The sequence below is a fragment of the Heteronotia binoei genome, chromosome 2, assembly GCF_032191835.1.
Source record: "Heteronotia binoei isolate CCM8104 ecotype False Entrance Well chromosome 2, APGP_CSIRO_Hbin_v1, whole genome shotgun sequence".
In the NCBI taxonomy this organism is placed as follows: domain Eukaryota; kingdom Metazoa; phylum Chordata; class Lepidosauria; order Squamata; family Gekkonidae; genus Heteronotia; species Heteronotia binoei.
The window spans coordinates 173183832-173209874 of NC_083224.1; the positions used below are offsets into that span (position 1 = coordinate 173183832).

General features: G+C 44.0%; 1 protein-coding gene across 2 annotated transcripts in view; it reads left to right on the forward strand.

Moving 5' to 3' along the window:
• PAPPA2 (pappalysin 2) overlaps positions 1–26043 on the forward strand; it is a 159617-nt gene that overhangs the window by 77044 nt on the left and 56530 nt on the right. For both annotated transcript variants that reach the window (XM_060232479.1, XM_060232480.1), the window contains exons 6-14: positions 1452–1573; positions 4637–5129; positions 8756–8884; positions 9522–9613; positions 11099–11292; positions 13139–13270; positions 15096–15231; positions 16646–16856; positions 21964–22135. In XM_060232479.1, the coding sequence (XP_060088462.1) occupies positions 1452–1573; positions 4637–5129; positions 8756–8884; positions 9522–9613; positions 11099–11292; positions 13139–13270; positions 15096–15231; positions 16646–16856; positions 21964–22135 (1681 nt within the window). The remainder of the gene's footprint in view (positions 1–1451; positions 1574–4636; positions 5130–8755; positions 8885–9521; positions 9614–11098; positions 11293–13138; positions 13271–15095; positions 15232–16645; positions 16857–21963; positions 22136–26043) is intronic.

Sequence of the window (26043 nt, forward strand, 5' to 3'; positions counted from 1 at the left end):
TGGTTCTCCAGGTTAGAGTCCGCTGCTGTTAACCACTACACCAGACTGGTGGGATAAAAGTATACTAAAATAAATAAAAAACAGCACTTTGAGTTGTGCCCAGAAACAGATGGCCAGATCTTTCAGTGGAGGAATGACAGGATACCTATATCCAGTTGTTTTATGTTTAACCACTCCCCCCACTCATTGCATTTTGCCCTGACATGGCTAGTTCTATCTGGGGGTGTGCACAAAAACCCGTAAACCCCATATTTTTTGGGTTCGGGTATATTGATCCAATTAACATCAGCTTTTTATTTGGGTTCAGCTATATCAGTAGCCGAATCAGATTCTCTAATCTGATTCTGCTCTACAAAACCTGAAAAATACTGGTAAGGTTTTCTTTTTTTGGGGGGGGGGGGGTGGTTCACTTTAGAAAAACTGAATATGCAACCCTAGCTCTATCTTGTCAGAACATGTAAAGCTAAGAAGGGCGGGGCCTGGTTAGTACTTGGATGGGAGACCATCGAGGAAGTCGGGTTGCTGTGCAGAAGCAGGCAATGGCAAAACCCACCTCTGTTGGTCTTTGTCTAGAAAACCCTACAGGGTTGCCGTATGTCAATTGTGACTTGACAGCACTTTCCTCCACCAATGGAATCAAAAATTTGCTTCCGGAAGGAACTCCTTAGTATGGTTCATAGAAAAGCTTGGTCAGGATCGGTACATCTCTTTGTTATAGCAGGATGCACAGGTTTTTTTTTTTTAATGGTTAAAACAAGTTTTCTTGTCTGGAGCAGCGGTCTGCTGCAGATGCCTTTTGTAGACTTACTTTTGACCTTGCACAGTGTGTGTGTGTGTGTGTGTGTGTATGTGTGTGTGGTATTCCTTCTCCCCTGCCTTCTTCTGCACGTACCTTGCTTCAATGGGAGGGCGTTTCTTTGAACATGCGTACCTTAGGAAAGCTGTACTTGGCCTCCAACCCGGGAATTCCAGAAGGCAAAGAAGATGCTGAAGAAGAGCTGGCAATTCCTCCCAGCTGTTTGCCAGTTGGCAAAACCTTTCCTGGGGCTTTATGTGTGAGTTGAGCTGGGCAGCAAATGGTTTATTTGTACAGCTGCTGGTGGGGGGAAACAATCCCAATCCTGATCCTACAGGATTTAGTTCATTGTAGTGTTGAAATGTATAACTGTAGGTCTGGTGTTCTACACTCTGCCATCAAAATTTCCCCTGTGCTGCCACTACTGAAATAAATGTGTGCTCATTTACTGGTTTTTCATGTTTTAGTTTTTGCCAGTGGAGCCCCCAACTGTTGAAATAACTTGATAAGCTCAGGAAGGCTCCCACAAAGGTAGTGCCCCGTAAACTCTGTTGAGGCACCTTGTGAATTCCATAAATTAAGAAATAAATAAAATCTCCGCAGAAGCATCGATGAAGGCAGAGTATCTCTCCCCCTCTTCTCTTTCTCTTTTTAGGGAATCAGGAAATCTCTGTGGAAACTGCGCTGAAGATGGGACGTTCAGCCAGTATGCACATGAAGCGTCTTCCCCTAGGATCTGCGATTCCTCTGGCTACTGGACTCCAGAGGAAGCAGTAGGTAAAGTTCCCTGTCCTTTCTCCCACAATAGGGCTAAATATGTTCCATCAATGGGGGGAAGTTCTTGTGGATTTCATTCCCCTTTTTATTATTATTATTTGCTTATTTATATTTCGCCCATTCCCCCACTGGGGGCTCGGAGCGGAGTACAGCAAAGAGAAATAAAATCACAATAAAATCATAATAAAACCAATTACAACATTCATCAAAGAGCAGCAAGGTGATTCAGCAAGAGGACATGACAGCAAGGTGGTATAGCACAAAATAGTACCGCAATTCAGCATCACAGTACAGTAGTGCAGTAGAGTTGCAGAGTAGCAGTGGGGAGGCCAACCGATCGATAAATAGATGCCCACTGCCTCATCCAAAGACCTGGCGGAACAGCTCCATTTTGCAGGCTCTACGAAAAAGAAATGCATTTGATACTGCATGGAAGAGTGAGGGCCTTTCGGGCTCCCATGTGTAGACTGTTAAAACCAGAGCACTTGCATTTAAAACTGGCTATAGGTGAGCTTACGCATCATCATTATTACAGAACAGTCTCACCATAGGGAAAACGGATCCAGGTGGGCAGCCATGTTGGTCTGAAGCGATAGAACAAAGTTGGAGTCCAGTGGGACCTTTAAGTTTTATACAGGGTGTGAGCTTTCATGTGCCAAGTACCCTTCCTCAGACAGGATGAAATGGAAACAGAATCGTCTATATCTTACATATAGAGGGTGGGTAGGTAGTAAATTACAGGGCTTTTTTTGTAGCAGGAACTCCTTTGCATATTAGGCCACACACCCCTGATGTAGCCAATCCTCCAAGAGCTTACAGGGCTCTTAGTACAGGGTCTACTGTAAGCTCCAGGAGGACTGGCTACATACAAAGTCATACTGAACATTATATGAGCAGGGCTATTCAAATTAATTCCTGAATTCCCAGTTCCTGCAGTTTTCATACTGAGACTTCGGATTTGGGTTTATCATTTTCATTCCCAAATGCTTAGATAAGTGATGTTGGTCACCACAGGAACCTGGAGCTAGTGTGTGTGTGTGTGTGAATATATGTGTCAGCAGGGCCTTTTTTGTAGCAGGAACTCTTTTGCATATTAAGCCACACATCCCTGATGTAGCCAATCCTCCAAGAGTGTACAGGGTTCTTAGTACAGAGTCTACCGTAAGCTTCAGGAGGATTGGCTACATCAGGGGTGTGTGGTTTAATATGCAAAGGAGTTCCTGCTACAAATGAAGCCCTGGTAAATTAGCATACAGAATAATGAAGATGTTTTTAACAGATTCAAAGAATAATAAGCTTAGTTATATGGCTGTTGCCTGTTAAGGTTCAACTGCGGGGAGAGTCAACATCGCAAGGATAGAAATATGTCAGGATTACCGAGTGTGAAAGACCTCCAAGTGGAACCCTGGAAAACTGCTGCCAGTCTGACTAGACAGCACTGACCTTGATGGACCAAGGGTCTGATTTGGTAGAAGGCAGCTTCTTGTGTGTTCATGTTGCATATGCAGGATATAATAGGATTACCCTGTTAGTGAGTACCATGACTGAGGTGGTATTTGGACCAGTGACGTAGACAAAAATGTGCTCTCAAGCTCTTGGTTGCAAATGTGATTGCGTGTGTGTCAGGAGTTGGTTCACATACAGCAGGGGTGGCCAACGGTAGCTCTCCAGATGTTTTTTTGCCTACAACTCCCATCAGCCCCAGCCATTGGCCATGCTGGCTGGGGCTGATGGGAGTTGTAGGCAAAAAACATCTGGAGAGCTACCGTTGGCCACCCCTGACATACAGGATAGAATATCTTACATGCTTCTTAGAACTTAAAGGTAAATGTACGCCTAAGTAAATGCAAGTCTTGAGTTTTTGTAGCATCCTTACTTAATGGACAGATACATTTATTCACTACTGTTGAGAAGATTGTTCTATGGTCGTTGATTTTCTGCCTTGATGGTTAACACAAACTGTTCCAAAACAGCTGCTGAAAACGGTAGGACCTGTTTGCATCAACATTGTCCACATAGATTTCCTCTTGTGTTGCTTCAGCCACCATTCTCTTTTGACTTGAAGTGATCTCAGTAACTTTGAGTGATTTCACAGCACTGAGTAGCCAATAAGATTTTGTTGTACGGTGTTACTGTGGCAAGGTAATTAAGCCTACTAGAGTGAGAAGGTAATGCTTCCAGTTCTAACTGTGAGGGAACCTTCTAAGGATAGAACAGTTTCTGAGCTAGGATTCTAGGTTTGGAAATTCCTGAAGATTTGAGGGCAGAGCTTGGGGAGCTTGGAGGGTTTGCGGGGGGAGGGAGGGGAGAGATCAGTGAGGTGGCAATATTATTCTAGAATTCCATTTTTCTGCCCTCTGAAGCTGTTTTTCTGCTAGGAGATCTCTGTAGTTGTAAGTCAGTTGTAATTCTGGAAGAACTCCCAAGTCCCACCTGGAAGTTGGTAACTTTATTCTCAGCCCTTTTGCCCTAATACCTGAACAGTCATAGAAAGGGGCTCTCCTTTTGCATTCTGACAAAGCTACACTAGTGGTGTAGCGGCAGTGTTCCCTCTAAGCTGAGTTAGTGAGAGATTTTTAGCCTCCAGCTCACACATTTTTGTCGTAGCTCAGGAAAAATGGCCCCAGAACACAATAATTTATGCAGTGGCTCACGAGTCACAACGTTAATGCCAGTAGTTCACAACTTTAATACCAGTAGCTCACAAAGTAGAATTTTTGCTCACAAGACTCTGCAGTTTACAGGGAACATAAGAGCAGCAGACTCTATAATCTGGAGAAATGGATTTGATTCCCACTGTTTTACATGAAGCCTGCTGAGTGACCTTGGGCCAGTCACAGTTCTCTCAGAGCTCTCTCGGCCCCACTACTGCACAAAGGTGGGGCAAGGAAGGAAATGTGTAAGCCACTTTGAGACTTCTTCAGGTAGAGAAAAGTGGGGCATAAAAGCCTGTTCTTTTCTTCTTCTTTGGGGAATCTGTCCCTTATGTTTTGACTCATTGTTAATCCTTGCAAGTGTTCCTGCATACCGAAAAAGGTGTCTTGTGTCCCGTTGCCTCTGCAGGGCCTCCAGATGTGGATCAGCCCTGTGAGCCCAGCCTGCAGGCCTGGAGCCCTGAGTTCAACCTCTTCAACGTGAGCATGACCACCCCTTGCCCCCAGCCACTTGGCTGCATTTTGGAGCTGCATTTCCTGCATCCCGTCTATCCAGACTCTCTAATGGTGTGGACCACCTACTTCTCTACGGACTCCCCTAGGGCACTATCGGACATTGAGATCCTGACGGAGCAGGGAGACTCTGTACGTCTGGGGCCCATGGACACATATTGTGACATCCCTCTCACCATCAAACTCAGCCTCAACAAGAAGGTCTCCGGGGTGAAGATCTACACATTCGATGAGCAGATGGAGATTGATGCCGCCCTCCTGATTTCCATGCCCCAGAGCCCGCTTTGTTCCAACTGCAAACCAGTGAGGTACAGAGTTCTCCGAGATCCACCATTTCTAGATGGCTCCCCAGCGATGGTGACGCAGCCAGGCCAAAAATTTACCGACATGTGAGTGAAGGGATTGGTGCTTGGGAGGAATGCTAGAGACATGCTTGGGAGGGGTTGCAGGATACCAGTCCCCTTAAAGATACTGCAGCTAGGGTTTGTTAATTCAGGACTGGAAAATCCCCTAGAGATTTGGAGGGGGGTTGGAGCCTGGGGAGGGCAGAGTCTGGGAAGTGGAGGGTTCTCACCAGGATTTATACCAGAGAATCCACTCTCCAAAGCAGAGGTGGCCAAACTTACTTAATGTAAGAGCCACATAGAATAAACATCAGATGTTTGAGAGCCACAAGATGAAGGAAGGAAAATAGATGGGGAGGGAAGGAGAGGTGAAAAGAAAGAAACTTTAACTTTATCCCGCCCTCCCTTGGCGGGGAGGGCGGGATATAAATAAAATTTTATTATTATTATTATTAAATGCATTATCCAAGCTGCTGACTGGCTTGGCTTGGCGAAGTGATTTAAAGAGAGAAATGCCTTCTCCAAGCTGGCTGACTGGGAGTGGGGGGTTTGAGAGCCACACAATATGTGTGAAAGAGCCACAATTTGGCCACCCCTGCTCCAAAGAGTCATTTTCTCCATGGGAAACTTATCTTGTATCATCTGGAGATCAGCTGTAATTCTGGGAGATCTCCAGGCCCCACCTGAAGGTTGGCAACCCTGATTCCCTATCTGCCCAAACAGTTACTGGTTGTGATCCTGCATAGGTGAAGATGTGGTTTCTGTTCCTGTTTCCAGATTGCTTTTCTGGTTTGTAATAGAGCTAATCTGAAAGGACTTGAGAATCTGGGCTGTGGCCCATTTTCTGAATTTTGGAGTTGTAAAATTGAAAGCTTCTTCACTTGCCCGGAAGGAGAACCACCTGACGTGGTAGAGTGACGAGTGCAAAGGCTTTTCTCTTCCACAGGGTGGGGTTGTCTTCTTAGTTTTGTCTGGCTTCCCTCCACCCCCAGAGAAAAGATAGTGCTATATTCCTGGTTCTTAGAGTTCTGTGCCTGAAAGTTTTTCTGGAGGAAAGGTGAACAAAATAGATGACTTCCACTTTGACCATTGTAATGCCTCTGTATAGATCGATGGTGTGGCCACATGTGGAATATTGTATACAGTTCTGGTCTTCGTATCTCAAAAAAGAACATCACAGAGCTGGAGAAATTACAGAAGAGGGCAACCAAAGCGATTAGGGGATTTAAAGCACATTCACTGTGAGGAAAGGCTGAAAAATCTGGGACTTTTCAGTTCAGAGAAGTGACAACTAAGGGGGGAACATGATAAAGGTTTATAACATTATGTATGGGGGTAGAGAGACTTGCAAAGAGAACTTTTTCTCCCTCTCCCAAAATTCCAGAACTTGAGGGCATCCAATGAAGCTGATGGGTGGTAAATTCAGGACAAACAAAATACTTTTTTTTACACAGAGGCTGGGATCCCACGCACTACATAATGCGCTTTCTTTTTTTTAAATACATAATTTTTTATTAATTTTTCAAAAATATACAACACAATTACAACTACTATCTTCTTCACAGTTATTTGTCACAGTGGTAATAAACATTTCACACAGGGCGTTTTCGCACTGACCTAACTCCGGAGCGAGGTCCCTCTTCACCGCGCAGCGTCTGCGCCGATTTCGCACCAATTGCTCCGCAGAACCCGGAAGAACCGTAAAGTCCCGCGGCTTTTGCGTCGCAAATGTAAACTGGTTTTTGGCGGTTTACATTTGCGACGCAAAAGCCGCGGGACTTTGCGGCTCTTCCGGGTTCTGCGGAGCAATTGGTGCGAAATCCGCGCAGACGCTGCGCGGTGAAGAGGGACCTCGCTCCGGAGTTAGGTCAGTGCGAAAACGCCCACAGTAAAATCCAGTTGTAAAGTGCATTGAAAGTGGATTGAAAGTGCATTATTTTTAAAAAATGTTTTAAATAATGCACTTTCAATCCACTTTCAATGCACTTTACAACTGGATTTTACTGTGTGAACTTGCAAAATCCAGTTAGGAAGTAGATTGAAAGTGCATTATTCAGTGTGTGTGATCACAGTCAGAGAGTGATTAAAATGTGGAATTCACTGCCAAAGGATGAAGTAATGGTCACAGGAATAAACAGCTTTAAAAGAGGGTTAGATAGATTCATGGAGGAGAGTTCTGTCAGTGGCTCCAGCCATGGTGGCTGAGAGGAATCTCCATATTCTGAGGCCCTAAACCTCTGAATCCCAGAGCCAAGAGGCAACATCAGGGGAAGCTCTCGACCTCTATGCCTTGTTGTTGGCCCTCGAGAGGAACTGGTTGGCCACTGTGCGAGACAGGATGCTAGACTGGATAGGCCATTGGTTTGATTCAGTAGGGCTCTTCTTATTTTCTTACTATAACCACAATTTCAGATTTTTATTCCATCATTTGCCAGTTTGATTCCAAAGAACAGGAAATACTCTGTAAGTGATTCCAGTGGTTCAAATGTTGTGGGCAAGAAGCATGGAAGCTTTCACATTTTTCAACAGGAACAATGGGAAAAAACAGCTTATTCAAATGTGGACAAAGACAACAAAAGCAGTTACAGAGACAGATATTTTGGGTAACTTGGGAAGGATGGTAGACTGATTGTGATGGTTTCATTTCAAACACATGTTATGCCTTAACCAGGAAAGTTATAGGTTAATTTCACACACGTTGTATAATGCGCTTTCAGTGCACTTTAGCAATTGTTTGCAAGTAGATTTTCCTGTTTTGCGCAGGAAAATCCAGCTGCAAGGGATTGCTAAAGCACATTGAAGCTGCATTATCCAATGTGTGCGATATTAGCCGTAGACTAACTCTAGAATCCAGATTCAGTGTCAGTGGATTTGAGTCAGAGCATTTGGTTGCTCCACAAGGTCATTGTTTTTAATGCTTAAGAAAGTAGGCAAGGGGGTGGGGTGGGGAGAGAGTATATCAAAGATGCTATAAAAGCTCTTTAATAACAGTGAGCCAAAATTATCATTATGCACTAAGGGATTGATCAATATACAAATAAACCATATAGGTTGCTTTGGTGGCTTGGGCTGGGTGGGAAAACCTCTGCTTTGCATGCAGAAGGTCTCAAGTTCAGTCCCTGGCAGATCCAGTGAAAAGGATCAGGTAATGGGAAAGATGCTCTGGAGAGCTGCTGCTCGTCTTAGTAGACGACACTGACCTTAATAGACCAATGGTCTGATTCTGTAGAAGGCAGCTTCATGTGTCCGGGTGCACAGACTGAAGCATTGCCCACTGACTTTTTCTCCCTCTGCCTTTGCTTACCAACTGGAGCAATGCTTTTGGGAGCATTCCCACAGCATCATCCTCAACTTCTCAATTTTCAAGGATTTCTTTGTCCTCAGCATACTTTGTGTCAAACCTGATTTTTCTGTAATCTTTGTTTGAAAGAACACAGTCCAGATGTGTGAGCATGTCATCAGGAGTGGAAGGTGCACATTTTCAAAGATTTCACCCACACAGGTGTAATTTCCTTTCTATTTGCCTCTTGCACCCACCATTTTCCTGCCACCAGAGGGCTTTTTCCCCGTTTTTCCTCAAATCGGTAATTGATATAACCAGTTGCTCATGGCTGTCATTCCTACTTATTAGAGCAACATGATGGCTGTTTGATTTTCTTGTACTTTTCTAGGGAAGTCTCGGCAGGCCAGCTGTATCGGTACCAGGTGCAAGCTGTGGCGGGGGCAGCCGTAGGAGAAGCCTCCCCTCCATTGCTTCACATCCATGGCTCTTCTTATTGTGGAGATGGAAGAGTAAGCATGTGAGTACTGGGATCTAAGCAGACCCTTTAAGTCTTGTTTTGAACGAGCCAGCAATTTAGATCTGGTGCATCAGCCTGCTCCTGCTCTCTGTTCAAGTATAGGAGCACCAAAGTATGGAATAATATTGCATTATTGTGGTTGTGTCGAGCCTGAGTCTTTATTTCTGCTGAGTTTTCTGCTTGTCTGCCTGTGGGTTTCAGACCTCAGTGTCTTGGATATCCTTGTTTTTGGAAACTGCTGCTGTCAAATAAGAGATGTGTCTCAGTTGAGACACTGAGAGCCAGTTTGGTGTAGTGGTTAGGAGTGGTGGACTCTAATCTGGAGAATTGGATATGATTACCCCCAAAGTGTGCCCTGACCTGGATAGCTGAGGCAAGCCTGATCTTGTCAGATCTCGGAAGCAAAATATGGCCAATTCTGGCAAGTACTCGGATGGGAGACCTCCTTGGAATATCATAGCTGGGAGAGTAGGGCAAGCTTTATTTAGCCACCCCTCGGAATATCTTCTAAGCTCCTAGTAGGGGTCAGTCACCAGAGGTCGCCATGACTTCCAGGTGCACACATGCACACAAAAATACAAAAAAACCACCCAAAACCAGAATGCCCCAAAGTGCTATGTCAGTGTTTTTCTCTTAGGAGTCTTGAAGAAGAGTGCGATGATGGAGACCAACTAAATGGGGATGGTTGTTCTAGAACCTGTAAAAAAGAACAAGGATTCCACTGTGTTGGTGAGTCCATAAAAAACCAAACCGAACTGTTCAACTGGCTTTCAACGGTTAAGAGGAGGTGGCTATTATTCTACAGCACCGACAATCTCACTGAAACCAATATAATTGAAACCAGACCATCAGAATAACCTGAACATCGACGTGCCTCTTGGACTTTTAATGACAGTAAAATATATGGAAATGATTCTGTTTTTAATATTTTTTGTTGTTTTTAACTATTGTTAGCCGCCCTGAGCCCATCAGGGGAGGGCAGGATATCAATTTGATAAAATAAATAAATAAAGGCCAGCACCCTCTTTTATTAAATTAAAACTATGAAAATGTTATGGTGTGCTATTTTGCACAAACATTTCAGCAGTACTGGCATGGGGAGGGAGGATCCTGTTCTTTGCTGTAATGACCAACTTCTGTAAATAGCCGTGATCAAGTTATCCATGTACATTTTGCACCATCCATTTTCATGCAGTCTTCTGAGGGCGATATTGGCAAGAAGCAAGGGGAGGTACAGATGGAGGGAAGGACCTGTCCACAAATATCCCACCTCTGAATCAGTGTTAAAGACGGACTCGTAAATGCTTCTGCCCAGAAGCAACCAGAGATGTAGTGCCGATTGACAAACAAGTGGCTTAAACTGCTGTGAAATCTCTTTGCATTTGGCATATCCTGAGTTGGGTTTTTTCCCACGAAGTTTTCTTGACTTATGTTTTAACTTTAAAAGTTTCTTTTTTCTTTTCACAAGGTTGGAACAGTTAGAGTCTCACGCAGCATTTTGGCTAGGGCATTTAAAACATTTTGGGCAAAATCCCATATTCCATTAAAGTCTGTGGCATGATTTTTACTGACCAAAATGTGTGGTGTAGTGGGCTGGACCAGGAAGGGCCTGGCTTCAGATCCTCCCCACGGCCATGATCTCTCTTGGTGGACTTTGGAGAGTAATTTCACCTTCCCTGTGTTCAGATCTTCCCTCAGAAGGTTGAAGATCAGATGGATAATTATCCTAAATCACTGATACTTAAAAATAGCATAGGAATTAAGTATAACAGATGTTAATGGTTCCAAATCACAACCCCCCACCACTTTTACTGTTTGCTTAGGATACCAGCAGTAGTAAAACAATAGTTGAAAATTTTCAGTTGCATTTGAACCAACTGAAATGTTACAGAATAATCACTTTTTTGGGCCTAAATATATATATTACACACACACACACACACACACACACACACACACACACATATATATATATATATATATATATGAAGGGATGAAAAGTGAACAAAGGTATTCTAAATTGTAAAGAAAGAGAAATGTTCTGCCTCAGATGGCAGGTGAAAGAGAATTCCAGTTACATGTTAATGAACTGTCAGAAGTACCAGAGGACTTGGTGTGTTTCGATGTTGAAATTGATTTTTAGTTTGTCACAAAATAGTTCCCAGAAACTATTCAGTTTTCATTTTTTTAAAAAACAACAACAAAACTTTGTAGGTGAACCAAGCCTGTGTTACGTCCATGAAGGAGATGGCCTTTGTGAACCATTTGAGATCACCAACAGCATCGAGGACTGTGGACTCTACACTCCCAAGGAGTACATCGATCAGTGGGCCTCAGAGGCCTATGCTTCCCATCAGGACCAAAAAGCCTGCCCAGTTTCCCTGGTGACTGGAGAACCTCTTGTGAGGGTGAGTGAATTCCCCCCTTCCCCCACTCATCTATGAGCCTTGATGTTATTTTTTAGAAGATATACCAGTCTCAGTTCTTCATGATCTTAGTAAGTCTGCTTTTGCTCTGAATTGGGTTCAACCAAGTTCTGCTTGCACAGTCAGTAGAGAATCTCTCCCCCCCCATTTTTCAGTAAATACCAATTGCTGTGGGAGAACATTAGCTAATGAAATGGCATTTTAGGCTCCTATCTAGGGTAACCAGCCTCTGGGTAGGGCCTGGGATTCTCCTCAGATTGCATCTCCAGATTATGGAGATCATTTCCCCTGGAGGAAATGGCAGCTTTGGAGGTAAGGGTTGCCTGGTCCAATTCAAGAAATATCTGGGGACTTTGGGGGTGGAGCCAGGAGCAAGGTTGTAACAAGCATAACTGAACTCCAAAGGGAATTCTGGCCATCACATTTAAAGGGACCGCGCACCTTTTAAATGCCTTCCCGCCATTGGAAATAGTGAAGATAGGGGCACCTACTTTTGAGGCTCATAGAATTGGACCCCCAGTCCAATCTTTTTGAAACATGGAGGGTGTCTTGAGGAGAGACACTGGATGCTATGCTGAAAATTTGGTGCCTCTATCTCAAAAAACAGCCCCCCCCCAGCCCCAGCTACCCATGGATCAATTCTCCATTATACCTCATGGGAATCAGCCTCCATAGGGAATAATGGAGTGCCCAGCAGACATCTTACCCCCCCCCCCGTTTCTGATGACTCTGAAGTGGGGGGAGGGCCTCCAAACCAGGGGATCCCCTCCCCCACCTGAAGATTGGCAACTCTATTTGGAGGGCCAATTCTATGGCATTACACACCCACTGCGCTCTTTCTCCTCCTAACACTCTGCATTATCCAGCACTATTCCCAAATCTCCAGGAATTTCCCAAGCTGGCATTGGCAGCTCTTTGTCTGGCTTGCACCACACCCTCAAAAAACCTTTAAAACTAGATGTTGGAGGGGGAAGGCAGAGAATTTCCTTTTTTTATATAGAGAAGCATTCAGTTGCATGACGCTACATTTTTCTGCAGTGAAGTGTTTGGTTACGTGACACTACTGTAAAACTCAGATGTGGATCTGAATGATGCTATAAGAGAACTGCTTCCAGGCAGTACTAGGGAAGATTAACTGAAGGCTTATTCAATTAACGCTGCCGATGCTGGGGTACAAGATTCTGGGGGCCACGGAACTAGCCAGGGTGTTGCACCAGCTTGCTTGTCCTGATCAAGCATCCTCTGTGTATTCTTCCAGTAAAGGGACTGAGGGAGGGACGGTGGCTCAGTGGTAGAGCATCTGCTTGGGAAGCAGAAGGTCCCAGGTTCAATCCCCGGCATCTCCAAAAAAGGGTCCAGGCAAATAGGCGTGAAAAAACTCAGCTTGAGACCCTGGAGAGCCGCTGCCAGTCTGAGAAGACAATACTGACTTTGATGGACCAAAGGCAGCTTCATATGTTCATAGAGGGACCCAGAGGGAATCCTTGCTAAGGGGCCATTAGTGCCTCTCAGTAGCCTTGGATTCATTATAAGGGGTTCTTTCTCAGCTGGCTTCCCATGAAGATTTCTGACAACCTGCCCTCATTAGTCATGATTCTGCAATTCATAGCAATCATACAGTTGCAAAAAAACGCCCCCCAAAAATCCTCAATGAGTTTTTGGGAGCAGGACATAGACTTAAGGAAATTTACCTGTATTTTTTTTCCAAAACCTTTTCTGTTAGAACGTAACAGGAGAAGTTTCCTTGTTACTTTCTGATGTTCCTGTTTTCTTTCCCCTTCCAATCTGTTTTGCCGATAACTTACATTTTAAAATCTCTACTTTCTAGGTGTGCAAGCCTCATCTTCAAGATACACTGGAGTATCAGCCTCTTCTGGCTTGGTTCCCTTGTACCATCCACGATGTTCTGCAGGATATTGAGAAGGAGAAAACGCTCTCGGATGATAGGATCTGGCAGAAAGTAAGTGCTCTAGCATCCACAGTAGCAAGAACCCATCTAGGAAGGAGGAGTTGGTACTATGTACCATTTCCCACATGTAGGGACGAGCTGAAAGTTTTAATTCTAGTGATGTTCGAAGTCCCTTTGTATCATTCAAATCATCAAACCTTATGTAAATTTCCCTTTGAAAGTCATACTGAACGTTTTGTGAGCAGGGCTATTAAAACTAATCTCTGAATTCCCAGTTCCTTTAGGTTTCATACTGAGATTTGGGTTTATCATTTTCATTCCCAAATTCTTAGAGCTGACGCGTGGGAGTCAGCAAACTAGGTGATTTGCCTAGGGCACCAGCTCCCAGTAGGGGTGGGCGGTGAGCGCCCCCTTACCGCTTGCACCGTCTCTGAGCCTCCGCTGCTCTTTTTGCTAACTTAGACCTGAGCACTTAATCAATTGTAACGTTATCCCAGGCATCATTGTCTTAAGTTTGTCTGGGACAGGAAAGGTCAATAGCAATTATTATGTAAACAGATTGAAGGACAGAGTTTCCACAAACCTATTCATTCAAGCCATGACCTCTTGGTGCTTGGGTGGGGGAGGCACAATGGGAGGGCATCTAGTGTCCTGGCCCCACTGATGGACCTCCTGATGGCACGTGGTATTTCTGGCCACTGTGTGATACAGAGTGTTGGACTGGATGGGCTGTTGGCCTGATCCAACATGGCTTCTCTTATGTTCTAGAGCAAAACTAATTTATGCAGTAGCTCACAACTTTAATGCCGGTAGTTCACAAAGTAGAATTTCTGCTCACAGAACTCCACAGTTTAGAGGGAGCATTGGTGACATGCCAGCATATATCACTGGGTCTCTTTTTGTCTGGTGGTTCACTTAGAAATAAGAACCAATTAAGGAATTTGCAGATGAGGGCAATAGCCGGAAGACTAGTCCTGTTCTACGCTATATATAGAACTTTGGCAAGGACTGTTGAACCCAGGTATAAAAGAGTGAATAGTGTTTTTCTAAAGAGATGTGTACAAGAAACATGAGGACATTGGGGCGGACTTCTTGCAGCTATATGGTTTGCATGGATTGGTGAATTTTTGTACCCCCCCCCCCTGATGGCCAGAGACAAAGATAGTAAAGGTGGACTTAATGGACCTTTAAGAGTCTTGCCTTGTTTGTTGCTCCCCACCCCCCAGCAGGCACATGACCACTCTAAAGTGGAGGTCTCCACCTTTTTGAGCCTGCAAGCACTTTTGGAATTCTGACATAGTGTTTTGAGTTCAGCCAAAAAAACAACTGCCGCATACTGCCTCTGGCCAGTATGAAACACTGATGAGCAAAAGCCCTACCTGATTCCATCCACTTTCTAAAAAGACCTGATGGGCATCAGGAAAGGTTGGGGGGGGGCACGATGCCCATGGGCACCATGTTAGGGAGCCCTGCTCTAAAGCATCAGGACGGGCACAATCCTCCCCATCTGTTGGGCTGCCCACAAGCCCCTCCCCCCCACAGCCGAGAGGTAGGATGGAGCTGTCTACAAGAAATATGAGGTTGTTTAGTTTGGACTTTTTACAGCTGTATGGCTTGGGCTGATTAGTGTGTTTTTATGCCCCCCTTTAATTTTGGAGTTAGATACTTGTTGGAAATTTATGTTGTTTATACTTTTAATATTTTTTTTTAAATGGGGGAAAAGAAAAAAACAAGGCAAGCTGCAGGTAAAGGAGGACAACTCCCAAGTTGTTAACTGGTTTGAAATGAGAATTCTTTCTGCCTAGGTAGCACTCCCCACCATGGGCTATTGTACTTTTCCTAACATTTTTCTCCTTTGCTGTATCCTGGAGCCCAGGTATGCTTCAGCAGACCCAGCGTGGCTACCTCACTGATCGTTTTTCTGGCTTCTGATGGCACATCGGCTGGGGACCAGCCCAAACCTACCATGAACATTCACTTGGGTGACATCAGTGGCCGCAGCCACTTCCTCGGTGAGTGTGCAAGCCACAAAGTGGATCTTCATATGAACTTCTAAGTACTGTAGGCAGCAGTGTTTGATTCTTCCTTTCTTTACAGCATGCTTCTTATAGAGTTCCATGAAGTTAAGGCAGTCTGCAGGTATATATAGAGGGGTAGATATCAAGGATAGATAGATAGATAGATAGATAGATAGATAGATAGATAGATAGATAGATAGATAGATAGATAGATAGATAGATAGATAGATAGATAGATAGATGATAGATAGATAGATAATATTTTTTTCTCTATAGTGCTGAATATGGTTTGAAAGAAAGGTCGTTGTTTATGGCATGATCATGCTTTAGCCTCTGCTAAACAGAGTTGATAGGGCTTTGTTTTGTCTTACTAGCAGAGTAACACCCTTCTACAGCCATTGATTTAACTGGATTTAAAAGGGTGTAGCTCCATTTAGGACTGCGCTGTTAAAACTCTGTGAAATCTTTGTGACAAGCGGCAATAGCAGAATCAAAGAAGTGTGTGTGCACACCAGTGAGAGCAAAGCTAATCAAGGCTGTGTAAGCAGAAGACCCAGGAGATGTGTCTTTTGCTGAGCTCCACCATATCAGGCTGCAATAGTGACTCAAAAGCTTATCAGTCGATTAAAAACATTTAAACGCCCAGTTGTCTAACCTAAAAAGTTCTCGAGGTGCTTGTGTTAGAAGGCTCCCACTGCCCCAAACACTCTTTGCGCCTTCAAAACTAGCGTATGCAAAAAGAAGTCTAGACTGGAATCTTCTCCATGACACATTAATTTTTATGTGCACACAGTATGTAACATATGGGAACATACAGACATTTGATTCCCTCCCTGCAGTCCCTCCTTTGAGCCAGGAAGTTTCTGTTATCCTGTTTCAGATCGTAATTATTTCCTAGCTGGGAGCAGAAGGATTTTCATAAAGAACCTATTACGCTAGTGGCAACCATATATGATCTCCAGTTCCTTCAAAGCACTGGCTTTTATTTTTTTCTGCCTTTGCAGAACTTTTGGTATGTAGGTTTGTTTGCAGCAGAACCCTCTGAACCTCTGCCAGGGAATTCCTGGTTGCACTACAACCAAGTCAGGTGTGCATTCTCAGTGAGAAAGACAACCTGTCAATGAAGTGCCTTGGCCTGGCTTTTTGGGTCTCACTATCAGTCAATTTAGCTATATCATACTGAATTTTCTTCTGCAGCTCTATGTTACTGAGAAAGTGGTATGCAGATTTCTTTTCAGAGAAGTTTGGCAGCCATCACTGATGAAGGAATAAGCTTCTGAAGAACTCCTGGATTTTCTTTGGGATACATTTTAGAAATTTCCACTTCAGAGGAACCAGCTCATGCTACAGATTCATGGGCACTTCAGCATCACCTAAAAGTTCTCTTTTGTTCCTTAATCGCCTTCAGCAACGTACGAGCTGTCGTGTCAACAGAATCCACTGGTTATCAACATAACTGACAGTTTTGCAGTCCACCAAATCAGCTCAGCTGTGTTCAGCTTTTCCTCTCTTTTTGTGGGCATCTCTGCTGTGGCCCTGCGGACACATTCTTCCTCAGACCCTTCTACCCCAAGCAACTGCCTCCCCGAAAGTGAGGGACGCAGCCACGAGAAATACAGGTAATTGAATGTTTTGGATTCACTCACTTATGTGCAGATACTGCTCCAGCTGAAATAAAATTTGGCAGAATTTAGTGAAAAACAAAACATGGGGTGCTTTCACACAGTGACTGTTTGCAAGTCAGTTTTGCTATTCTTACACAGTAAAATCCAATTGCAAGACTCTTTATTTGTGTGAATGCACCCAAAGTGTAACAAGACAGACAATGTGCTTGTTTCCAATCAAAGTAATGCAAAAAAATTAAGAGTCTAAATGATGCATTCCATTTATTTATTATTTGCTGGATTCTACATCTTCATGGATAACATTCAAACCCTTGAAATGTAGCATAGCTTAGGAACTTGAACAACAAATAGAATGTAATTATTCATAAAGTTAATAGTACAACACCGTTTTTAAAAAAAGTTGCTAAAAACAGTAATGCTTCAAAGGTCTAAGAGGATAAGCATGACTGAGGGCCAACCATGTCAGCTGGCCATCCCTGGAGAGGTTTTTTCAAAGGCATAGAGCCATCCCAGAAGAGGCCTTGTCTCAAGTCCATGCTTGCCTCACTGCAGCTGACAGAAATACCTGCAGTTGAGTATTGTGTCAAGGATGTCCAGACTGTTTAGCATGCTTATGTTTTAGAGCAGGGGTGCCCAACCTTTTTCAGCTTGTGGTAGATGCAGCCCCAAAATGGCTGCCACAGGAGGCGGAGCCAACCACAAAATGTCAGGAAGTAAAACTTTGCATAACTCTAATAGTAACTCTTAAATATTTCAGGCAGAACACCTTTTAAAATGAATGTGTTTAAAAATAGTTCACTTTCGGTAACATGGTGAAGATTTTTTGGTCACTATGTGACACAGAATGTTGGACTGGATGAGCCATTGGCCTAATCCAACATGGCGTCTCTTATGTTCTTAAGCCTCTGACAGAAACACCAGCTTGTGAAACTGTTTCTTAAAGATCACTTTATCAAAGAGGCATCCCACATACACCGCCATTCCACAGACCATACTTTTCCAGCACAATTCATGGAGAATTTTCAGTCCCAAAACCAGGCTAGAGCCCTTATTGAAATGGGCTGAAATAATTAGTATATTTCTGGAAACTCTGGAGCTATGTTGCCTGGGATTGTCCGATGAGGACAAGGGAACAAGGCAACTCATCTCTGTGTTATTTGTACACATGTGTGACAGAAAGTGTGTGTGGAGTGGGAAGGAGAGATCTGTGTTGCCACACTTAAAAACCACAGAAGCTAAATGATTTAAGGAATGCAAAACTTTGCCATTTATTTAAGGAAGCAGATGGAAATACAAACCACTGAAAGAATTTTCAGCTGCTATCCTGAAACCATTTCTCACTTCATAAACATATCTATGTCCAAGGAAAAACAACAACATTTCTTATGGTTCTTGACACTCCCCCTTGTTTGCCCCTTCCTATCTAAAACAAAAACTTCTTAAACATGGATTGTTCCATTATGACGGGCAACTGAGCTTGACCCCATTCTGTGTATGGAGTTTCCTTAGAATGACAGTGTTCTTGTCGCAGTCCTAGATCTATAGAATTAATTGAGGCATTATGTGAAATCCTGCTTTCCAAAAAACATAGCTGGCCATGGACGTTTGATAGCAAATTAAGGACTCAAGTCATAGTCTGAGGTTGTACAGGCAAACTGGTTTAGAGTTGCATTTTTCCATCATCTCAGTATGGAGTCACAGGGCTTTTTTGTAGCAGGAACTCCTTTGCATATTAGGCCACACACACCCCGGATGTAGCCAGTCCTCCTGGAGCTTGCAGTAGGCCCTGTACTAAGAGTCCTGTAAATTCTTAGAGGCCTAATATGCAAAGGAGTTCCTGCTACAAAAAAAAGCCCTGGAGTTTCCTAAGTTCACTCCCACCTCCTTGAAGCAGCAACTTTCATGGGCAGAAGTACTGGCCATAGCTACACATGCCAGTTCAAGTGTTATGCCATACTATGGCTAGCAAAAAGCCGTGGTTTGCAAATCTGTTTCAAGCCATGTTTTTGTTGTTAAAAAAATTTCTGGTTTATTGGCTGATCGCAAACCATGGTTTGCCAGTTCAGACTGCACAGTGAACCATTGTTGGGCTTCCTTCACCAGGTAATGCCTGAGTTGAAACATGGGGTTATAACCTGCTCTGTAATATTTATCTCTCTCACCACGTGTTATGCTCTACCACTGAGCCACCGTCCCTCCCCATCTAGTCACTTTACAGAGGGGGGATGGAATGAGTGTTGGAGGGAAGCATAGAGAGAGGCAGTTTAGTTCAGAACTGCCTCAGGGAGAGCACAGTCATAGCTTGGGTCTGGCTCAGCCAGAGCGTGAAAGGGCGGTTTAACTGTGGAGTACCTGGTTGTGAAGCCTGCCTAGTGATGAGCAGACCTTGTGCCATTTACTCTTGGGAAAGGGCAGGCTGGTGTGGGTGGAAAATCCTGTGTGAGTGAAAGGCAGCTAGTCAGTGAAAGCCTGTTGGTACCTGCAAGCATTAAAGAGAATTCAAATCACACTCTGAAGCCATAACTCTGCTATTCTGTTCTTTAAACCCAACCTGTAAATAAATCTTCTTTGTTATTTTCATATAACCCCTGCCTCAGCGATCTCCATGTCCTTTTAACTCACTACAAAACTTACCTCACAGTAGTTAACCCAAAGCTTTGCTGCCCTAAGTATGTCTTGTAACTGAGGGGAAGGTTAAGTTCAAAACAAACCTGGTTCCCCAAAATCATAAGAGCCTGTGTGGCCCTTCAGTTTTAAGAAAGGTTGTGTCACAGTAGACCTTTGGTGTGATCTACATTCCTATTCTCTTAAAATTCTGGGTCTTCTCTTTGTGACTTTTGTTAATGATAGTTTCTCAAACAGCTAATGGACTGTTGCAATGTCTTCCTTTTCATTTAGAAAATCAGTGGTGCAAATAACATATCTTTACTTTGAGGAAAAGGCTTCATTTGATGATTCCCCTCGGCTTTAACTTTGCCATTTTCCTCCCTTCTCGTATCCCTGATATCTTCACTGTTTGTATTATAGTGCAGTTTTCCCTCATAAATAATGTTTTGCCTTCTTTTCTTCTTGTTTGCCCCCTGCAGTCTCTCTGTCTCTGCATACCTTTGTGAAGCCACAAGAGTTATTCAATTCAGTGATGGGTTTATAATTACTTCTGAATTTTGAGGCATAAGCTTTTTATAGCATTCTTTTTTTTTTCTTATGTCAGTTTCCTAGAGTGAGTGGGGGTGAGCTGGTCTTCTCTTTATGACTTATTAATGAGTGTTCATGGGCTGTTATAATCTCTTGCTTTTCATTCCAAAAGTCAATGGTGCAGATAACATTTCTTCAGGATAGTTTGGGGTAAAAGGCTCACTTGGATCTTTGTGAATAACCCACACTTTTAAGGGATGTATGGCATAGGAGAGGGTTGGGGAGAGGGAACATGCCAAGGATCCATCCAACAAAATTCAGAGAAACAGTTTAGGAAACTGCAAGAGCCTACCAGCCTAAGATTAACCAAAACCATTAAAAGGAAATGTGGATTTTAAAGGAGGCAGGAGAGACATAAATCAGTGGCGTTTGGGCAATGACTCATTAATTTATGGAATGGAGATCTGGATTTTTCACCGTGTGTAGTACCTAAGATGTACAGGCCTGACTTGTGGCCTTGTCAGCTCTCCTAGGCAGACAGGAAGCCCAGGAAGTCTGCTGAGCACCACTGGGTTTCATGGCCAAATTTCCTGTTTTGTGTGGATAAAATGGAGGAAGGGAGAATGATGATGTAGTAAGATCTGGGTCCCCAATGGGAAGAAAAATGGAGTATAAATAAATAAAAATTCACGAAGTCCAATCCAAATCTCAGCTAAGGGTGAGTATGAGGCAGGTGGTGGCAGGTATAGCTGAGGCCAGAGATGTAACTTTCACAAGACCTGGGAGCAAGGCGATAAAAAGTGTGAATCATTCAGATTTCTTCTGCTTCTATAGAACGTGAAAAATGGGCCCACAAGAACTATGCCAGACTTTTTGGGGATCCATGCCAGTCTAGTTGTTAGATCAGCAAAATCAGTGCTAGCTGTGTGGGTCCAGCTATTCTGCAAAATACTGACTGATTCCTTGATCAGGATATTCTTTTTCCTCTACTGCTTCATTACAAAATCGACCATGTCATTAGGCTTGCCAGTTCCCAGGTCTGGGCGAAGGATCCCCTGGTTTTGCAGGCTTCTCAACAACCACCTTTAGATCTCAGGCAGATTCAGAAGCTTGCAACTGCTTGTGTTTTGGAAGGTGTGTGTGTGCCTTTAAATGTCAGCAAGTCTGAAGCTGGGGCGGGGGACACACAGGAAGAGCCACATGTGTGTGTGAGATAGAGGAAGCCATAGAGCCCAATCCTTCAGTTCATTTTGCATTCCTTTAAGAAGCTGTGTAGTAAAAGGGATAGTAAAGAGTTAACTAGGACTTCGAGTATAGGATAGAGGGAAACTCAACCCCCCTAGACCTCTTTCTCCATAAGTTGGTTGAAATGCAGCAGATTGTTACATTCAGCAACTCCGGTGAGTAAAAATATCTACAATTGCCACAGGGAGATCACAAAAGTGTGGGCATGAAAACTGATTATTTTGGCTGCGTTGTAAGTGTGTGTGTAAGAGAGCTCACTTTCATTTTAGTGGAAGTGCAGCTGCTTTGGAATCATTTGAATGCAGAAAAAGAAGAGGAAATGAAGACTACTCAGGAGAACTGCACTGCTGTATTTTTATTTATTTATTTTTAGGGAATGGGAAAGTCTCCTGGGTCCACCTCCAATATCTCCTGACCCCATTCCCCAAATCCCTGATATTTATTGAGTTGGACCTGGCAACCCTAGCTGTCGTTGAGCTCCTGTTTTGCCTTAGCAGAACCACAGCGTAATCTTAATGCAGAGTATAATGCATTATACTTAATGCAGTAATTAATTAAGTATAATGCATTATACTTAATGCAGTATACTTTAGGATGGCATTGTTATTCCTTTAAGTGTCAGTTGTGTTTTGTTATGGTGTTGAACAGAATGGAGTTTCTTCTACAATGTAAGAATTTCCGTTTTAGATTCCCTCCTCTTTTCCCTCTCTTTCCCCTACAGTTGCACGCCAAATACCTGCGGAGAGCAAGGCAGCTGTGTGCTGCCATTTATCCATCATTCCTCAGTGGTCAACTGCACCCCTGGCAACCAGGGGCTCACACAGTGCTTTGTTACTTGTGAAAAGGGATATGTCCTCCATGCCAGCCAGGGTCAAATGCTGCGCCCAGGACAGGTGAGTGGATGGAATTATGACAGTGATGTTTGAGATATGCTCCCACCAGCACATAGCTTTAAACTATTGCATCAGATGGGTCTTTCTAATGTCAGCACAACTTTGTCATGTTGTCTTCCCATTGAATATCTTTATTGTTCAGCACTTAAGGGAATTTGTGGTGGGATCAGGGGTGGAATTTCAGCAGGAGCTCCTTTGCATATTAGGTGTATGATGTAGCCAATCCTCCAAGATTTTACAAGGCTCCTTTTTGTAAGCTCTTGGAGGATTGGCTACATCAAGGGGGTGTGGCCTAATATGCAAAGGAGCTCATGCTAGAATTCCACCCCTGGGTGCGGTGTACTGACTATGGTTATGGCAGCAGCGATGAAACCTCTGGTATATACCTGTTGGCTTACCTGATGAGTTTGCGTGGAATGTTCATGAACATTCTGGCTCCTGAGGGACATTGCTAGTAGGAGTAGAATGGTTTGAGTGGCCCAGCTTTGTGAGCGGGTGCCTGTGAAATGGAGGAAAAGTTGTACATGGGTTTAAAGGCAGAAGCAAGTATGTGCCCAAGGGACTGTGCGGAGGAGACCCTGGGAGGTAAGAGATGGACTGCAGTGTTTGGCGTCCTAGACAGCAAATTTTAAGGGAAGGAAAATTGTTATGCTTTGTGGTTGTGAGGATGTGTTGGAACACATGTACATTGCTTGCCCAAGTAAAGTTTTACCAGTACAAGCCCTTTGAAAGGCATGGACTTGGATTGAAGTAATCTCCACAGGATTGCGCTGGTAGCCACATGTTGTTTGCAAACATTCCAGTATTCATTTGTGTAGCTTTGGTGCCCTGCATAGCCATTGCTTCTTCTCTATCATCTCCATTCTTGATTTCCCTCTGTTCCCCCACTTTCCCCCACACATTTCCTCCAGCTGCCACGTCCTTCCTTGCTGAAAATATTTCAGGGTTTGGCAGACACACACACCCCTCCCCAAAATATGAGGGCTAGAATATGGAACAACTTTTGCAAATGATAACTGTATACTGAATAGATTTGGAATGAAGAAATTGGGTTTTCTTTTGTGCCAGATGAAAACATGAAGCTGCCTTGTACTGAGTCAGATGGTTGGTCTATCAAGGTCAACATGGACTATGATTTACAGCAGCTTTCCAGAGTCTTCGGCAGAGGCCTTTCCCATCATGTACAATCAGATCTTTTTAGCTGGAGATATCAGGGATTCAGTCTGGGACCCTTTTGCATGCAAAACTGATCCTCTACTGCTCAGCCCCAGTCCCATTTCTCAGATCTTAGCTCCTTCAGCACTTTTTTGTAGTAATGCACTAGGCCAGATTAGTTCCTGAAGTAACACTAAGCATGCTAGTGGCCCTCTAGAGGAGCTTAAAGAAGAAGAGTTGGATTTATACCCCGTCCTTCACTTGGAGTCTCAGAGCGGTTTACAATCTCCTTCCCTTCCTCTCCCTACAACAGACCCCCTGTGAGGTAGGTGGGGCTGAGAGAGCTCTTTTGAGAACTGCTCTTGAGAGAACAGCTCTGAGAGAACTTGTGACTGACCCAAGGTCACACCAGCATGTGGAGGAGTGGAGAATCAAACCCAGTTCCTCAAATTAGAGTCCATTGCTCTTAACCACGGCACCAAACTGGATCTTTGTTCACAAGACTTTGCTTTATAACGAGCCATACCATCAGTCTGCCAAGGCCAGTATTGTCTACTCTGAGTGGCAGCAACTCTCCAGGGTCTATTACAGGGATCTTTCACATCACCTACAAGCCAACACTTTTAAATGGAGCTGGAGGGGATTGAACCTGGGACCTTCTGTGTATGAAGCAGATGGGTGTCCTTGGGCCAGTTTCACACTCTCAGCATAATCTACTTCATGGAGCTGTTGTGAGGATGAAATGGAGGAGAAGTGTATGATGTAATCTGCTTTGGGGGACCCCTTGGAGAGAAAAACGGGGTGTAAATTAAAAAAAAAAATTACAGAGCTGCATTCCCTTCCAAGTAGTGTATCACAGTGCCTAGGAGACTAGTCAGCAAATTTTGCTTCTGTCTGGTGGCTTCAGGCAAATGACTATTTTTCTCATAGCTGCACCATCTTAGGATGGTAATAAATGGGCTTTTTTTGTATCGGGAACTCTTTTGCATATTAGGCCACACACCCCTGATGTATCCAATCCTCCAGGAGCTTACAGGGCTCTTCTTACAGGGCCTACTGTAAACTCTAGGAGGATTGGCTACATCAGGGGTGTGTGGCCTAATATGCAAAGGAGTTCCTGATAAAAAAAAGCCCTGGTAATAATTAGCATCATACTTTGCATGGCTGTATTTTCAAGATAACAGGCATGCAGTACTTCTGTAGTGCTGTACAGTTACTATGCTAAGCATTGTTATTGATATAGACAATAGATGACATGACTCCTGGTTGATGCTCTCTCCTGCTCTGCCTTGACTTGTATTCATGTTAACTCACAAGCACTACGGGAATACAACATCAGACAGAGTGTCCCAAGGGTCTGTTATGCTAACTTTTTAAAAAAAATATCCATTCATTAATTATCTTGGCGGGGGGGGGGGGAGTGGAGTTATCAGCAAAATGTCAAAATTGTAATTTATAAAATCACTTGTAGTGGCAGAAGGAAGGCATAAGAACAAGCAAAGGCCAGTTAGGACGAAGGGCTAAGGAAAAGCGACAGAGGGTGGATTTTGAACTCCAGACTTCTGGGAGCAGAACTAAACCCCAGCCTTCTGAGCCAGAACTCCTTTACTGGACTCAAGCAGCAGACGCAAAGAGCTTTGCAAGATGTTACCATATTGTATCACCCCTTCTTCTTCTTCAGGATTGGTTTGCGCTTCCTTTCTCTCTGTTGACCTCTCTTTCCTGTGAATGTTGTGACTTTGCAATGAGCTATTTACAGGTGTACTCAGTCCTTTCTCTACTTCACTGTTTCTGTCCTTCTTGGCTGTGCAAGTCTCTCCCCAGGTCTCACCAGTATTGTTTCTTACTTCTATTCATACCTATCCATCTCCGCTGGGTGTATATCTCTGCCTGTCCTGCAAAATCACTCTTTTGATCAAGATACTTTGGCTCATCATTCCTCACTGGAATCCCTCCCCCAATTTCATGTGAAAGATAATGATATTGGGAATCACATGCATGAAAACCCTAGCCCTCGCCGTGGATCTTATCATTTGTTTCTGCTTGCGCTTTCTTCTGTCCATTCCAAATGGGAAACATGTTGGCAGAAAGGGATGGTCAGCTATGAATCCTGCTGTTCATACACCATGCTGTGGAGGCACTGCTAATCTAACAGAGGGGAGCCAGAGGGCTGGGTAGTTGCAAGTACAGTTGGATATTCCCTACTCAAAATGACACCCAAAGCATCCCGTTTCATTTCGCGTTAGAAATACCTGAAACAAACCAAAACATTCCTGAAATTTCAGGACTGCCAGAAATTCTGCTGGGGATGTTTTGACTCGGGATCCTTGGCCCCCTTGTGATTCCCTTGACGCCCTGGTTGATGCCTGGCAAGACCGGCTATCTGGGGCAATCAACGAGATCGCACCCCGACGTCCTCTGCGCCCTCGTTCAAGGCTGGCTCCTTGGTATACCCTGGAGCTACGCCGGTTGAAACAAGGACTCCGACGACTAGAGAGGCAGTGGCGGCGCACTCGTGGCGAAGCGGCGAGAACATCCTACAGAACGCTTATGAGGTCGTATGAGATGGCAGTCAAGGCCGCAAAGAAGAAGTACTTTGCGGCCAAGATTGCGTCTGCAAATTCGCGCCCGGCACAATTATTCAAAATAATTGGACACTTAACTACTCTGCCCCAAGGCAGACCAAACGTAAGAGAATTAGAAATAGGCTGTGAGGCTTTTGCGAAATTTTTTGCAGACAAAATCACGTCGCT